This window comes from Aquarana catesbeiana, linkage group LG02 (genome assembly GCF_042186555.1).
Source record: "Aquarana catesbeiana isolate 2022-GZ linkage group LG02, ASM4218655v1, whole genome shotgun sequence".
Taxonomy (NCBI): Eukaryota; Metazoa; Chordata; class Amphibia; order Anura; family Ranidae; genus Aquarana; species Aquarana catesbeiana.
The window spans coordinates 813,246,158-813,263,974 of record NC_133325.1 but is presented as its reverse complement, the minus strand read 5'-3'; the positions used below and the strand labels follow the sequence as shown (position 1 = coordinate 813,263,974).

Sequence of the window (17,817 nt, the reverse complement as noted above, 5' to 3'; positions counted from 1 at the left end):
GGTTTAAATTGTTTTTCCACTGTTGGATTTCAAAGACACCGTTTTGTCATTGCAAATAGTGTAGGCACCATTTCCTTTTAAGTGAATTCAATCTTTTCAGGTTTAGCAATTTTTGTACTTTTTACATACTTTTCAGTAAAGCTATTGCGTTTTTTGGTATTGAATTTTGGTTTTAAGTGAAATCTCTACTTTGCACTGAATTTCAATAGATAGTAAATCGAACTTTAACTGAGTTTTTTACTTTTAGCGGTGTGTGTTATTTTTATTTTTAATTGTTTGGAAGTTTTCTTTGAGTTTCTCAGAGGGCAATTCATGCCCCCCCCCATTGTTTTGAGTTTTATCTCTTTAGCTGAGGTTTGTATTGAATATCCTGCAGTAGAAAAGAAAGACTTTGGTTGACCTCCTTGAGCCATCTTTTTGCAGGAGTTTCAGTTTTTGGCTTTAGTTGCGTTGTTGTTGTGTGGTATTTCGGTCTCAAAACTTGTGGTCTGACTGCCCAGGGGATATGTGAGTCGAGGGGGATTCCCTCCCATTTGCAATATGGGGGTTTATCCCACGCTCTCCTGGACAAAAGGTTTGTTTTTTGAGATGTTGATAAAGTCCAGAGGGGGTAGCCATAGATTTTTTTAGAGTCTTGATAGACATAATATGAAGTCCAGGCTTCCCCTTCCTGTCCATTGATATGTAGATTGTTTTTAGAGCTGAGCATGCAACAGGAAGTTCTTTGCAGGATGTATGCATCAACAGGGCCGGACTGGGAATAAAAACCAGCCCTGGAAATAATTTCATACCAGCCCCATAGCATTTTTATACCAGCCCAACTGCATAACGTCGTTATTTTTTTGTTCACAAAAGGGAAAACCATGCATTTTAAAGCACATTTGAAGAGTGTATTATATATAAATAAGAGAGACATGGAATTTACAAACAGCAGCAATTTTTTTTTTTTTTTACTGGCAAAAATCATGCCATTTACTGGCACATTTTTTACTGATACTGCAAAAAAAAGGTGCCGTAAATGGCAGGTTTCAGTGCAAATATCAATATTTAAGCAATAAACTGCTATTAGCAATGTGTAAAGTCAACCACCATATTTCTCCTCTTACATGAAGGTCAGATTAATATAACCCAGCACAGAGTTCCCCCCATACATCAGGAGGATTCCCCTTTACAGTGCAAGGGAACTCTGACATAAAGGGGAACATTGCAGATCATGATCTAAGCAGGAACTCTGATATAAAAGGGGGGCACTGGTGACCAGAGACCCCACTTATATCAGAGTCCATTGCTTTCCCCTTTACATCAGAGTTCTCACTTACATCAGGGTCTGCAGAATTGCCCTTTACATCAGAGTCCCCCCTTGCACTGTAAGGTGGAATCCTGCAGACTGTGATGTAAAGGGGAACTCTGGGAATGTGGGGAGGACTCTGGTGACCAGAGACCACCTTCTGCAGAAAGAAAACACTAAGGTACGGGGGTTTACTGATATAAGGGGGAAACCTATATATCAGTGCCCCCTTACAATATTGTATTGACCCCTCCCCCCTCTCAGGTAGGCCTAGCGGCGCTGTCACTGACCTCCTCTCGGGTGCACAGTACAGGGCTCAGTCAGTCGGCTCCAGCTCGGTGGCTCTGGTTTTATCCCATAGTTTCCTCTCCATAGTCCATACATGTCTGACTTCTCCCATGACCCCCATCCCTGAGGCACTCCCACTGTTGACTCCGCTCCAGACTGCAGACGTGATATAAGACAGGAGATGGTCAGAGGCTGCGGATGGTACAGGAGAGGTCAGAGGCTGCGGAGGGGACCACAGGAGAGGCCAGAGGCTGAGGAGGGGACCACAGGAGAGGCCAGAGGCTGAGGAGGGGACCACAGGAGAGGCCAGAGGCTGAGGAGGGGACCACAGGAGAGGCCAGAGGCTGAGGAGGGGACCACAGGAGAGGCCAGAGGCTGAGGAGGGGACCACAGGAGAGGCCAGAGGCTGAGGAGGGGACCACAGGAGAGGCCAGAGGCTGAGGAGGGGACCACAGGAGAGGCCAGAGGCTGAGGAGGGGACCACAGGAGAGGTCAGAGGCTGAGGAGGGGACCACAGGAGAGGTCAGAGGCTGAGGAGGGGACCACAGGAGAGGTCAGAGGCTGAGGAGGGGACCACAGGAGAGGTCAGAGGCTGAGGAGGGGACCACAGGAGAGGTCAGAGGCTGAGGAGGGGACCACAGGAGAGGTCAGAGGCTGAGGAGGGGACGACAGGAGAGGTCAGAGGCTGAGGAGGGGACGACAGGAGGTCAGAGGCTGAGGAGGGGACGACAGGAGGTCAGAGGCTGAGGAGGGGACGAGAAGAGGTCAGAGGCTGAGGAGGGGACGAGAAGAGGTCCGAGGCTGAGGAGGGGACGAGAAGAGGTCAGAGGCTGCGGAGGGGACCACAGGAGAGGTCAGAGGCTGAGGAGGGGACGAGAAGAGGTCAGAGGCTGAGGAGGGGACGAGAAGAGGTCAGAGGCTGAGGAGAGGACGAGAAGAGGTCAGAGGCTGAGGAGGGGACGAGAAGAGGTCAGAGGCTGAGGAGGGGACGAGAAGAGGTCAGAGGCTGAGGAGGGGACGAGAAGAGGTCAGAGGCTGAGGAGGGGACGAGAAGAGGTCAGAGGCTGAGGAGGGGACGAGAAGAGGTCAGAGGCTGAGGAGGGGACGACAGGAGGTCAGGGGCTGAGGAGGGGACGACAGGAGGTCAGAGGCTGCGGAGGGGACCACAAGAGAGGTCAGAGGCTGCGGAGGGGACCACAAGAGAGGTCAGAGGCTGAGGAGGGGACGAGAAGAGGTCAGAGGCTGAGGAGGGGACGAGAAGAGGTCAGAGGCTGAGGAGGGGACGAGAAGAGGTCAGAGGCTGAGGAGGGGACGAGAAGAGGTCAGAGGCTGCAGGGGGGGACAGGTGGTCAGAGGCTGCAGGGGGGGACAGGTGGTCAGAGGCTGCAGGGGGGGACAGGTGGTCAGAGGCTGCAGGGGGGGGCAGGAGGTCAGAGGCTGCAGGGGGGGCAGGAGGTCAGAGGCTGCGGGGGGGACAGGAGGTCAGAGGCTGCAGGGGGGGACAGGTGGTCAGAGGCTGCAGGGGGGGGCAGGAGGTCAGAGGCTGCAGGGGGGGGCAGGAGGTCAGAGGCTGCAGGGGGGGGCAGGAGGTCAGAGGCTGCAGGGGGGGCAGGAGGTCAGAGGCTGCAGGGGGGGGCAGGAGGTCAGAGGCTGCAGGAGGTCAGAGGCTGCAGGAGGGGTAGGAGGTCAGAGGCTGCGGGGGGGGGACAGGAGGTCAGAGGCTGCGGGGGGGGGACAGGAGGTCAGAGGCTGCGGGGGGGGGACAGGAGGTCAGAGGCTGCGGGGGGGGGACAGGAGGTCAGAGGCTGCGGGGGGGGGGACAGGAGGTCAGAGGCTGCGGGGGGGGGACAGGAGGTCAGAGGCTGTGGGGGGGGGGCAGGAGGTCAGAGGCTGCGGGGGGGGGGGGACAGGAGGTCAGAGGCTGCGGGGGGGGACAGGAGGTCAGAGGCTGCGGGGGGGGGGGACAGGAGGTCAGAGGCTGCGGGGGGGGACAGGAGGTCAGAGGCTGCGGGGGGGGACAGGAGGTCAGAGGCTGCGGGGGGGGGGCAGGAGGTCAGAGGCTGCGGGGGGGGGGCAGGAGGTCAGAGGCTGCGGGGGGGGGGGGACAGGAGGTCAGAGGCTGCGGGGGGGGGACAGGAGGTCAGAGGCTGCGGGGGGGGGGGGCAGGAGGTCAGAGGCTGCGGGGGGGACAGGAGGTCAGAGGCTGCGGGGGGGGACAGGAGGTCAGAGGCTGCGGGGGGGGGGGCAGGAGGTCAGAGGCTGCAGGGGGGAGACAGGAAGTCAGAGGCTGCAGGGGGGAGACAGGAGGTCAGAGGCTGCAGGGGGGGACAGGTGGTCAGAGGCTGCAGGGGGGGACAGGTGGTCAGAGGCTGCAGGGGGGGGGACAGGTGGTCAGAGGCTGCAGGGGGGGGACAGGTGGTCAGAGGCTGCAGGGGGGGAGCTGGTGGTCAGAGGCTGCAGGGGGGGGACAGGTGGTCAGAGGCTGCAGGGGGGGGGACAGGTGGTCAGAGGCTGCAGGGGGGGGGACAGGTGGTCAGAGGCTGCAGGGGGGGGGAGCTGGTGGTCAGAGGCTGCAGGGGGGGGACAGGTGGTCAGAGGCTGCAGGGGGGGGACAGGTGGTCAGAGGCTGCAGGGGGGGGGACAGGTGGTCAGAGGCTGCAGGGGGGGGAGAGGCTGCAGGGGGGGGACAGGTGATCAGAGGCTGCGGGGGGGGGACAGGTGGTCAGAGGCTGCAGGGGGGGGACAGGTGGTCAGAGGCTGCAGGGGGGGGGACAGGTGGTCAGAGGCTGCAGGGGGGGGACAGGTGGTCAGAGGCTGCAGGGGGGGGACAGGTGGTCAGACGCTGCGGGGGGGGGGGGGACAGGTGGTCAGAGGCTGCAGGGGGGGGACAGGTGGTCAGAGGCTGCAGGGGGGGGGACAGGTGGTCAGAGGCTGCAGGGGGGGGACAGGTGGTCAGAGGCTGCAGGGGGGGGGACAGGTGGTCAGAGGCTGCAGGGAGGGGAGAGGCTGCAGGGGGGGGACAGGTGATCAGAGGCTGCAGGGGGGGGGGCAGGAGGTCAGAGGCTGCGGGGGGGGGGGGACAGGAGGTCAGAGGCTGCGGGGGGGCAGGAGGTCAGAGGCTGCAGGGGGGGCAGGAGGTCAGAGGCTGCAGGGGGGAGACAGGAAGTCAGAGGCTGCAGGGGGGAGACAGGAAGTCAGAGGCTGCAGGGGGGGACAGGGGGTCAGAGGCTGCAGGGGGGGGGACAGGTGGTCAGAGGCTGCAGGGGGGGGGACAGGTGGTCAGACGCTGCGGGGGGGGGGGACAGGTGGTCAGAGGCTGCAGGGGGGGGACAGGTGGTCAGAGGCTGCAGGGGGGGGAGCTGGTGGTCAGAGGCTGCAGGGGGGGGGGACAGGTGGTCAGAGGCTGCAGGGGGGGGGAGCTGGTGGTCAGAGGCTGCAGGGGGGGGACAGGTGGTCAGAGGCTGCAGGGGGGGGACAGGTGGTCAGAGGCTGCAGGGGGGGGGACAGGTGGTCAGAGGCTGCAGGGGGGGGAGAGGCTGCAGGGGGGGGACAGGTGATCAGAGGCTGCAGGGGGGGGGGCAGGAGGTCAGAGGCTGTGGAGGGACGCAGGAAGAGGCACAGGCCACCAGACACTGTGCGCTGCAACCGCTTTACCTTTAAAAATGGCGCCGCTCGGCGCCATCGTGTCACTGCGCATGCGCCCGCATTTCCGAAAATTGACGAGCGTGTACGGGTTTTCCCGAGCACGGCTAACCTCGGAACAGCGCTGGCGCCTGCGCAGTTGCACATCGGCCCGGCCCCCGCAGCCATTTTTCTTTCAGGCGCCGCTGCCCTCACAGCGGCCGCAGGGGTAGCCAGACCACCGGCCCACCGGGGGATTTCCCGGTATCCCGGTTGGCCAGTCCGGCCCTGTGCATCAACAGGAAGTTGGTGGGAGAGGCTTGGGATCTTTTGAAACAAGCATGTGGGCAAAGGGACTTGTGTTTGGAAGGATGAAATCACGTTGGTTTTTAAATTTAATTCCAATTGTTTTGTGAAGTATTATACTGTAATACAGTTTTGGGTAGAGAGTAAACGGGAGGCATCCACCTTATTGTTGTAAAATCTAGGTACAGATGGAAGCCATAATATTGTTTTGAATAGTGGAGGATTTCATGGTGTTTTGTAGTTGTCTGACGAATGCGTTTAGAAGGCTGTATATCGTGAGACCGGTCGGGCCGCGTATAATAGTCTGAATTCCGATGCGCGATTGTATTAGCATAAATGTGAGGAGTAGTTCTCTAGCAGCCCCGGTCAGGCTGTGTATAATGATCGGAAATCCGGGGGTCGGTTATAGTGATAAAGGCGCAAACAATAACCACTCTGAAAATAAAGTGCAGGGTTCTCTGGACGCAGAGTTCGTAAAAAAAAAGCTATTTGAATCGTATGGGCAATGGGCCATCCATGCAGGGATGGGAACCAGGTACCCCAGTCAGACAGCTGCACAATACATGAAATCTGGGTATGGGGCCAAGGCCATTAGACCCCTTAAAGATTGGCATATATGGTCAGAGGGTACAGTAAAGTGTATTCCTTTGGAAGGTACTTTTAATGTCTGGATGTACGAGACCCCAGAATAAAAATACCTTGGAAGTAGTTGAGCTGTGGCTTCAGAAATCTGTAATGAGTGAGTTGATGGATGTGTAGTACACGTTTGTGTGGTTAAAGATTCTCAGGCCTATTTTTGAACTTTGTGTGGCTGGTCCATGCAAGGTTTCAAGCTGCTCTCTTGTTTTTCCCATTGTATTTTTTTCTATCGCTAAAAGAGTGAAGGCAGCATTCCATCTGGTTGTTTTGTTTTTTAATTTTTGTTTTGGGAAGTATGAAATATCTCCCCCCACATTTGTATCTAAATGTTTGTCTCATGTTTTAGACTTCTCATCTTTTGTATGTAGTAACAAGAAAATGTTTGAACCTACCGCGACATCGCTCTTACGTGTCGCGGCTGTTGTATTGTAGTAAGAACGTGAAAGTAAGGGTTGCAGAGGGTTTTGTTGTTGGTTTTGAGGAATGTCAGTGACAATTTACCAATGTACACAAATGTTGTATTGTTTACCATTCTTTGCTGGTTAAATATGAAGGATAGAGTAATAACTTTTGTTTATAAGTATCTTTTCAGGTCCAAGGAGTTTCTGAAAGTCTATGTACATAGAAAGCAGGTGTATGTAGATAGCTGTACACATGCAGAAATACACACGCCTAAGAAGGTAAAAGTATCATAGGCTATTTCACTGTTTCATTGTTTTTTTTTTCTACACCATTCTAAACCCTGAGTTTCTTCCTTCAGTTTGTAATGAGGAAGAAAATGGGGGGATGATAATGGTGAGAATGACAATTTTCAAACCAATAATACTAACCGCTCTAATTCTAGCCAAGTTTGTGACCTAGTAGGATGACATGTTCCACGACTGTCTTTCTTTGATGGAATTTGAATCAGCAGGCAGCGGTCCGGTGAAGGAGGCTCCCATCCCAGATTCTAAAAACCTTTTTGTCAATGGTTCCAGGTATTACACCCCAGATGGTAAGCTACGCACAGGTTATGCAGTGACCATAGTCATTATGTTAGGTTTGTTTGGAGGTCAACCAAAAACAGGGTGGTACTTTCCTCAGCAGCTGTTGACATTCTCAGCTGATGGGGTGGGTGCATTCACTGTAACATGAACTTCAAAAGGTCCAACCACAGGGTTCACAAGTCCATCCTGGACCCTGACACAATAACCGGTTTACATTCTTTCCAACCAAGTGATTGGGTCGTTGTAAAGAAGCTTGATGGACGAGACAACTGGATCCACGTCAGCCACTGCAAGAAGCTGCTCAACTACCCCAAAGGAAGAGGAGTATCTTTGTTTATTTAAATTTTTTAGTTTAGTATATTTTGGCAAGGGTAACGATGAAAAGCATCCCAACTTATTGTTTAAAGTATATTCTCCAACTGGCTAAGAAAACGAACAGGACCAATTGTTGGGTCTACTCTGAATCTCCACCGAGTTTTAGTACCCCAGCGATGACAGCAGTACATGCCATATATGATGTTCATATTGGTATGAGGAGTTTTGACAAACTAGTAAAAAGTCCAAATGGACACTTGTCAATAGAATTTAGTGATACATTTCTAGAGGGTAAAATTAGTTAGGGTTTTAACAATCGCTCTGGTTCTTGACAATTTTGGTATTGGGACAACCAGGTAGCCCACAAGTGTGCTTCAACTTTAGTTTGGTATTTATGCAGGTCTACAGCTTATAAGGTAATTCCCCCTAATTAAAGAGGTTCATGTGTCCTGGTGAAACTCGTCCCAGCATCTTATGTCATGGACGATCGTGAGGATCTGATGGCTCGAGAGAAGGTAAGAATGGCAGGGACAGCTAGAAGGGAATTGTTCACCAACCCCGACCAGGTCTGGGCATGGTTTCCTGCTTGCACACGGAGGGGGCTTGAGCTTATGAAATGATTGAATAATTTCTCATCCAGTGTAGATAGGATGTTTAATGTAACTGTTGAAGCTACAAGGAAGTTCCCACGGGAATAAAGACAGATCAAGACCCTTCTTTTACAGGAAAAGATGGCCCTTGATTATCTGTTGGCATCCAAGGGGGGTTTCTGTGAATTCATAGGAAAAGATAGTTGTACCTGGATCGGGGATACTGGTGACAAAGTTCAGGCCCATATGGATAAGGCTAGATCCCTGCAAGGCAAAGCCAGAGCTATAGCTAGTGAAGGTTGTAATCCTTTTAAGGGTTTGGGAAACTTTGAGGTTTTTTAATTTTCCATCAGATCATAGTTGAAGGAAGTAGGGGTATATATACTCATGTTTTTATTTCTATTCCTTCTATATGTCATGATGAGGTGATACTGCTGCCTGATTGGACGAGTGAGCAGAGCCCGAGCAGATGGCCACATCTTCCTCACTGAGATGAGACGCCCCGAAGCCAAACCCACGTACAAGACACAGAGGATCCCAGACCGACCAGCGATTACTACAGCTCACCATGTCGTGTCCTCCCTATAAGTCATCCCTCCTGAAGAACAGAGTCTACAAGTCAAGCCGAGTTCTCCTGTTATGAACTCGTATGGACTGTATGACTGATTTATTTCCAGGTGTAAGATGATCAAGATTCATCGAGGGACACATGGGAGCATATGACAAAGAGGAGGAGCAGTTGTGGAAATTTTTATTAATGTATGTTGTCAGATGTCCCCCAGTGTCAGTTTTGCTGTAATACGATCATGTGAGGGTATTCGCACATACAGACGTTGGTGGAAGACCATTGACTGCGGAAACCTTCCCGTGGACACAGCCGATCTGTTTGCTCTTTTAAGGATGTTTGTTTATGCCTCACCAGGAGACTGGCCACTTCATGGTGACTGCATCTACACTCCTAAGTAAGCAGATCTGCGTACATGGGAACCATAGCATAACCATACAAAATTATGGCCCACTGAGCCATGATAGAGTATGGCTCGTAGCAGTGAGAATTTGCACACGATCGTGTTCAGAGCCATGTAAGTAGTGTTCAAATTGTGAGACACTTTGTGTCTCACAAGACGCTTGCCGCATGGCTCTGCACACGACACTACTGTATTTCTATTTTAATATATATACATGTGTGTGATTGGTTCTTTTGAAAGAATACAAGTGTCTGCTTGGCTGATTCTGAAGCCACCACCTTCCTTTGTTTATTCATGTTTATAGAATAAATAAAAGGAGCTGCCTATTATCTGGAGGATTCTGCTAAGCTCAACGTGATACCAGCGTCTGTGTCTGTGTTACCTGGAGATATACAAGCGCGCTTTCCCGGCTTTATAGAAGAGAGCTGTTTTTGTGCTTTTAAGCGCAAAGAAATGATTTGCTTAGAGGGAGAAGCTTAAAATTTACCATACACTTCACCTCCGAAACATCTCCAAAATACGCCCCTTTCTAACTGCTAACACCACTTATTCAAGCCATTGTTATCTCTCGCCTTGACTTTTGTAACTCCCTTCTCATTGGCCTACCTCTCTGCAAGCTATCCCCTCTTCAGTCTATCATGAATGCCGCTGCCAGACTCATCCACATTACCAACCATTCAGTATTGCCACGCCTCTCTGCCAATCCCTCCACTGGCTTCCCATTGCCCAACAAATAGAATTAAAAACACTAACAATAACATACAAAGCCATTCACAATTCTGCCCCGAGCTACATCACCGATCTTATCTCCAAATATCACCCAAACGTCCTCTACGCTCCTCCCAAGAGCTTTTGCTCTTTAGCTCTCGTCTCCTCCTCCCATGCTCATCTCCAGGACTTCTCCAGAGCCTCTCTCATCCTCTGGAACTCACTACCCCAATCTGTCTGGTTATCTCCTACTCTGTCCACTTTTAGGCGTTCCCTGAAAACTCATCTCTTCAAGGAGACCTATCCTGCCTCCAGCTAACAAACCAATCTTATACTTCCCTCATCAGTTCATCCCTTCACAGTCCCTACCTTTTGTTTCACCAGCCCCTCCCTCTTAGATTGTAAGCTCGCAGGAGCAGGGCTCCTCTAACCCTCTTGTTTTGAATTGTACTGTTGGTGGAGGGACTCCCTTTACATTGTAAAAGCGCTGCACAAACCGTTGGCGCTAATTAAATCCTGTATAATTATAATAATTGGCCTAGAACATCATCTGTAGATGTGATCCACAGGCAAGTGTATGGCCGGAAACATCACCTGTGGATGCAATCCCACAGATAGACATACTATGAAAATCCAAAACAGCCAGCACACCAGGAGTAAAAGTCCTCAAATCTTCACTGAGGTCCTTATTATTAAAAACTAACCTTAAACAAAAGGAAGCCAGAAACTCACTGATGTTTTGTAGACACCATGTTCCCCCATCATCTATCAGTTTGAGGAGGATCATAGTGCCTCTGAAAAGTAGGTGGTGGCTTTTAGGTTATTACAACTGGGCCCATAGTGAAGGTTTGAGGACTTTTTCTCCCAGTGCACTGGGCATTTGTACTACTTTAGGTTCCCTATAAGGACATTCTTTCCAGACATAGGATGCGGCCAGATAATGGATATCGCACAATGAGGATCTTATAAGAAGTCCACCTTCAGACTGTGCCGCGGAATCTCCTCCATACACTGTGTGTGTGGTCTGATCTTCTCCCATCGGATAATACATAATCGGAAGAAAGGAGTAAGAGTTGGTTGCTTGCTCGTTTATGCCCATGGGGCCCATTTATTGATTCAAGTCAGTGACAGGTTGTACGCCGGACAATTATCAAGTAAACAGAAGTGCTCGGACATTCAAGGAAAGACAAAACACTCGTAAGCATGGTTCACTCTACTAGACGTAGACAAATCTCAATAGATATCACCAAACTGAAGGGAGGGAGTGGCGGCTTGGGACAAGAATCAAGTTAAAGGCACATTGCAGATACATTAGGAGAAGGGTGAGGTGGTGGAGGCCAATGTCTTCTGTAGATGGAAGGTGACGTATATTGTATGAAGAGGTGTGGGGTGATGGTGGAGGCCAATGTCTTCTATAGATGGAAGGTGACATATATTGTATAAAGAATTGTGGGGTGGTGAAGGCAGCCAAGGTCTTCTGTAGATTGAAGGTGATGTATATTGTACGAAAAGGTGTGGGGTGGTGGAGGCGGCCAATGTTTTCTGCAGATAGAAGGTGACGTATATTATACAGAGAGGTATGGGGTACTGGAGGCCAATGTCTTCTGTAGATGGAAAGTGGACATGTATTGGATGGCAAGGTGTGTGTGTGTGTGGGCTCTGGAGGATGGCAATGTCTTCTGTCGATGGAACGTGACGTATATCGTATGGAGAGGTGTGGGGTGGTGATGAAAGCCAATGTCTTCTGTAGATGGAAGGTGACGTGTATTGTATGGCAAGGTGTGGGGTGGTGGAGAAGGGCAATGTCTTCTGTAGATGGAAGGTGACGTGTATTGTAGGGAGAGGTGGTGGTGGAGGAGGAAGTCAATGGCTTCTGTAGATGGAAGGTGACGTATATCGTACGGAGAGGTGTAGGGTGGTGGAAGAGGCCAATGTCTTCTGCAGATGAAGGGTGATGTATGTTATATGAAGAACTGTTGGGTGGTGGAGGAGGCCAAGGTCTTCTGTAGATGGAAGGTGACATAGATTGTACAAAGAGGTTGGGATGGTGGTGGAGGCCAATGTCTTCTGTAAATGAAAGGCGATGTATTTTGTTTGGAGAGATGTGGGGTGGTGGAGGAGGCCAATGTCTTGTGCAGATGGAAGGTGATGTATATTGTATGAAGAGGTGTTGGGATGCTGGGGGTGGCCAGTGTCTTCTGTAGATGGAAGGTGACGTATATTATACAAAGAAGCATGGGGTGGTGGTGGAGGCCAATGTCCTCTGTAGATGGAAGGTGACATATATTATATGAAGAGGTGTGGGATGGTGGTGGAGGCCAATGTCTTCTGTAAATGGAAGGTGACAGATTGTATGGAGCAGTGTATGGTGGTGGTGAAGGCCAATGTCATCTGCAGATGGAAGGTTATGTATATTGTACGCAGAGGTGTGGGGTAGTGGAGGAGGCCAATGTCTTCTGTAGATGCAAGGTGACATGCATTGTATGGCAAGGTGTGGGTTGGCAGGTGAAGGCAATGTCTTCCGTAAGTGGAAGGTGACATATATTGTAAGGAGGAGAGGTGGTGGTGGAGATCAATGTCTTCTGGAGATGGAAGGCGACGTATATTGTACAATGAGGTGTGGGGTGGTGGAGGAGACCAATGTTCTCTGTAGATGGAAGGCAACGTATATTGTACAATGAGGTGTGGGGTGGTGGAGGAGGAGACCAATGTTCTCTGTAGATGGAAGGCGACGTATATTGTACAATGAGGTGTGGGGTGGTGGAGGAGGAGACCAATGTTCTCTGTAGATGGAAGGTGACGTATATTGTACAAAGTAGTGTGAGGTGGTTGGTGGAGGCCACTGTCTTCTGTAGATGGAAGGTGACATATTGTACAGAGAGGTGTGGGGTCGTACACCACAAATACAGAAAACGTATACATAACGTAATTAAACAGGGCCCTGTGCGGAGGGTGACAGTAGAGGGTGCTTCACATGCATTACAGTATAGTCTGGTAAGAGGGGAAGAAGTAGGACGACACACCAGATAAAGTGGCGGGCACACTGCGCGATACAGGCGAGTCTTTGGCACTGACAAGGTTTACGGATGACTTTGTGCTTTACTGTAAGAAAATAATGAGGATTTGCGGGTGGTGGACCTGCAGACATGGCAGAATAAAGTGCAGGAGGGGAGATTGGCTGTGCAGAAGAATTCCTTTCCCTGAATTAAGCTACGAATGAAGATGGAGGATCTGCCTAGAGCCGGCAGCCCGGACCGCTCCAGGACTTTAACTGGCGTCACAAATGCCATAACACAAGATGAAGAACCAGACGGCAGACAACCACAGACAGACAGACGAGTCACAGAACAGTCCGGCCTCATCAATTCTTGGTCAATGTCCGAAATAGTGATCTCTATGATAAACTCTTTATTATGTGCAGCTAAAACCAACAGCGCTTGTTCCGAGAGATGGTGAACTCCCACACCACACAGGTTTTTTTTCCCCCCCCGAGCCCCATTTTAGTGATATAGTGATTTTCCCCCCCTAGCCCGCTCTGGTTGCTGGTGAGTGTATGGCACACAGGACTGGAAGCCCCCTATAGACCTGGAGAAGGACCCCTGAGCTCCAAATGTCAGTTCCAGCTGTGGGGGGGGGTCCCTCTCCATTCCGAGAGGCTGAAATTATCTGTAGCGGACCCCCGGGGGTCACTCAGTGGGCTGGGTGTGAAGTCTCTATGTTGGTCCCAAAGTTTTTTCATCCTAGTTAGGACTTTTATAGTAAAGTGCTGGTGACCACAAGCTCCGGGTTCTCAATGTCCTTTTTGCTTTGCACCATCCTAAGTTCCAGCTGGGCATAGGAAGGTCGGACTCCGGGGCCGGCAAGAGCTGCAAAGAGAAAACCAATCCAATTACAAGGAGAAAGCTCCTCCTAACTCAGACACCAATACAGAAACTATCCAAAAGGTCACGTGTATATGTCCTGGTGGATGAAAGACAAATCTCATACATGGGCAGATCTGATACCTCCATCACTACCTTCCATACATCGTATGACAGTCTACCCTACCACAGATGGAGGCCAACTCAACTCTACCCTACCCTACCCTGCCCCAAATGGGAAGCCAACGCTACTCTACCCCAGAGGGGAGGCCTGCTCTACTCCACCCTACCCCAGAGGGGAGGCCTGCTCTACTCCACCCTACCCCAGAGGGGAGGCCTGCTCTACTCCACCCTACCCCAGAGGGGAGGCCTGCTCTACTCCACCCTACCCCAGAGGGGAGGCCTGCTCTACTCCACCCTACCCCAGATGGGAGGCCTGCTCTACTCCACCCTACCCCAGATGGGAGGCCTGCTCTACTCCACCCTACCCCAGATGGGAGGCCTACTCTACCCCAAATGGAGGCCTACTCTACTCCACCCTACACCAGATGGAGACCTACTCTACTCCACCCTACCCCAGATGGAGGCCTACTCTACTCTACCCTACCCCAGATGGAGGCCTACTCTACTCCACCCTACCCCAGATGGAGGCCTACTCTACCCCAAATGGAGGCCTACTCTACTCCACCCTACACCAGATGGAGACCTACTCTACTCCACCCTACCCCAGATGGAGGCTTACTCTACTCTACCCTACCCCAGATGGAGGCCTACTCTACTCCACCCTACCCCAGATGGAGGCCTACTCTACTCCACCCTACCCCAGATGGAGGCCTACTCTACTCCACCCTACCCCAGATGGAGGCCTACAGATTTACGAAAAGGAAAATTTCTTCCAGTATGACAGGAAGACCTAACAGGGGATCTGCAGGAGATAGATGAGAGCAATAACAGGTGCATCTTGGTTATCCCCATCATACGTTATCCATCGGCTTCCAATATACAGAATGGGGGTCCAGAGGACCCAAAGTAACAATTCCCTATATATAAAAGCCTTTCACCTGGAAAAATAGGTTGCAAGAAAATGCCTTACCCAAATCAGCTACAGCCCCTCCCACCACACAGACTCACCGCGGGCGCTGTTGATGGTCCTCTGCAGGACGTGGTGCATGGCTGAAACCGTCTTCTCACACGCCAACTGCAACCAAATACACTTATTACATAATACTCTGGGTGTGTGACTGCAGTATATCAGACATACATTTGATTCTGCACTATCGACCCAATCATAGGGAACACCATGTACAGGTCTACCACCCTGGGGATTCTGAGATATCAGGACGGGTATAAAAAGACTATCATGTGATGGGCTTGTATTCTGGAAATAAGATCTACCTGTGCGCAACAGAATTTCTGGAGCTTGTACTCTGCTCTACACATCACAGCCATAGAGAACACCATGTACAGGTCAAACAACCGGTATTAAGATATGAGAGAATGGATATAGAGACTACATTGTGCTGGGCTTGAATTCTGGTCTGTATCTCAATGCCATAGGGGACACCCTGTACAGGTCTTCCACTCCCGTATTCTGGCATGTGGGGACAGGTATAGAGAATACATTGTGCTGGGCTTGTACGTATAATTAGTCTGTAGATCACAGCCATATGAATCAGTCTGTACAGGTCTAACACACAGAGGTTCTGGGATACGAGGACTGCTATAGAGAGACTATAATGTGCCGGATTTGTATTCTGGTTTATACAGGTCTACCACCCTGGGATTCTGAGATATGGACACAGGTATAGAGAATATAATGTGCTGGGCTTGTATTCTGGTCTGTACATCACAGCCATAGGGAACAGCCTGTACAGGTCTATCTCCACAGGATTCTGGGAAAGGAGGATGGCTACAGAGACTATAATGTGCCGGGCTTGCATTCCGGCCTATACAGGTCTACCACCACGGCATTCTGAGACATGAGTGGACTGGTGTAGAGACTATAATGTGCCGGGTTTGTATTCTGGTCGCTACAGGTCTACCACCCGGTGTTTCTGTGATAAGAGAGGACTGGTATAGAGACTGGTATTTGTGGACGGACAAAGCTCCGGACAGATGAAAATGGATGGAGGAGTTCTGGAAGGCTGCACTTCATACAGAACCTCAAAGCGGGTCACACTGGGCTTCAGTGGGATTCCTATTACAGCACACTGCGGTGTCAGTCCACCATGTACATTCAATGAGGAGAGTCCATATAGTCAGATATGGGTGGCAGTACTCCGCTCATACACACGAGGTTGTTCATGAAGTCAGAATATTCTTCATTTCTGGATCCCACGTGAGACAAAGCCAGGATCCCTCCGCAGAGAGAGCCGCATTTTGTTTTACGATTCATCCCCTCCCCCATATTACTCAGCTGTCCGCCCACACGTCTCTTTACTGCTAAGCAACTCACCTACACAGAATCACGAGACAACACAGGTGAAAACCAAGACCCCACGTAGAACCCAGGAGCCCAGTGCAGGAGACAACCAAGACCCCACATAGAACCCAGGAGCCCAGTGCAGGAGACAACCAAGACCCCACATAGAACACAGGAGCCCAGTGCAGGAGACAACCAAGACCCCACATAGAACACAGGAGCCCAGTGCAGGAGACAACCAAGACCCCACATAGAACACAGGAGCCCAGTGCAGGAGACAACCAAGACCCCACATAGAACACAGGAGCCCAGTGCAGGAGACAACCAAGACCCCACATAGAACACAGGAGCCCAGTGCAGGTGACAACCAAGACCCCACATAGAACACAGGAGCCCAGTGCAGGAGACAACCAAGACCCCACATAGAACACAGGAGCCCAGTGCAGGAGACAACCAAGACCCCACATAGAACACAGGAGCCCAGTGCAGGTGACAACCAAGACCCCACATAGAACACAGGAGCCCAGTGCAGGAGACAACCAAGACCCCACATAGAACACAGGAGCCCAGTGCAGGAGACAACCAAGACCCCACATAGAACACAGGAGCCAAGTGCAGGAGACAACCAAGACCCCACATAGAACACAGGATCCCAGTGGAGGCGACAACCAAGACCCCACATAGAACACAGGAGCCCAGTGCAGGTGACGGCCGAGACCCCACATAGAACACAGGAGCCCAGTGGAGGTGACAACGGAGACCCCACATAGAACTCAGGAGCCAAGTGGAGGTGACAACTGAGACCCCACATAGAACACAGGAGCCCAGTGCAGGCGAAAACCAAGACCCCACATAGAACACAGAAGCCCAGTGCAGGCGACAACCAAAAACCCACATAGAACACAGGAGCCCAGTGCAGATGACGGCCGAGACCCCACATAGAACACAGGAGCCCAGTGGAGGTGACAACTGAGACCCCACATAGAACACAGGAGCCCAGTGGAGGTGACAACTGAGACCCCACATAGAACACAGGAGCCCAGTGCAGGTGACAACTGAGACCCCACATAGAACACAGGAGCCCAGTGGAGGTGACAACTGAGACCCCACATAGAACACAGGAGCCCAGTGGAGGTGACAACCAAAACCCCACATAGAACACAGGAGCCCAGTGGAGGTGACAACCAAAACCCCACATAGAACACAGGAGCCCAGTGGAGGTGACAACCAAAACCCCACATAGAACACAGGAGCCCAGTGCAGGTGACGGCCGAGACCCCACATAGAACACAGGAGCCCAGTGGAGGTGACAACTGAGACCCCACATAGAACTCAGGAGCCCAGTGGAGGTGACAACTGAGACCCCACATAGAACACAGGAGCCCAGTGCAGGCGACAAATGAGACCCCACATAGAACAGGACAACGGACGTTACCTTGAAGTTACTGGGGTGATGATGTGTCCAGGCCAGGAGCATGGCAGCAAAAAGATCCCCGGTGCCCACAAAGACGGCGTCCACTCGTGGTATCTCCAGGCAGATCCTCAGCGAGTGCGTCTGTCCATCCTCACCTACTGGAAGAAGAGGAGAGTGACGGCCCATTAGAGGAGGAGATACAGAACACGCCCACATCCAGGGAGGACCCAGCCGCCATGGCCGGCAACAGTGTAACGAGCCACAAACATCTCCAAACCTTCATCATCATCAGAGGTTCAGGTCTTCTTCAGGAGTCCTGAAATGTCTCGGTGAGATGAGGGGGAAGGACTGGAGATGCTCGCAGTTTAGTGACCTGGCTATACTGCAGACTTGCATTAGCCCCACCACCAAC

General features: G+C 51.5%; 1 protein-coding gene across 1 annotated transcript; it reads right to left on the bottom strand.

The window, feature by feature from the left end:
- Positions 1-10,786: 10,786 nt before the first annotated feature.
- PDXK (pyridoxal kinase) lies at positions 10,787-17,563 on the bottom strand (the record flags this gene model as incomplete). The annotated part of the gene is given in 3 exon segments (XM_073617623.1): positions 10,787-13,575; positions 14,701-14,767; positions 17,427-17,563. Coding segments are annotated over 3 exon segments (317 nt in total), but the record flags the coding sequence as incomplete, so codon positions are not given.
- Positions 17,564-17,817: the final 254 nt, after the last annotated feature.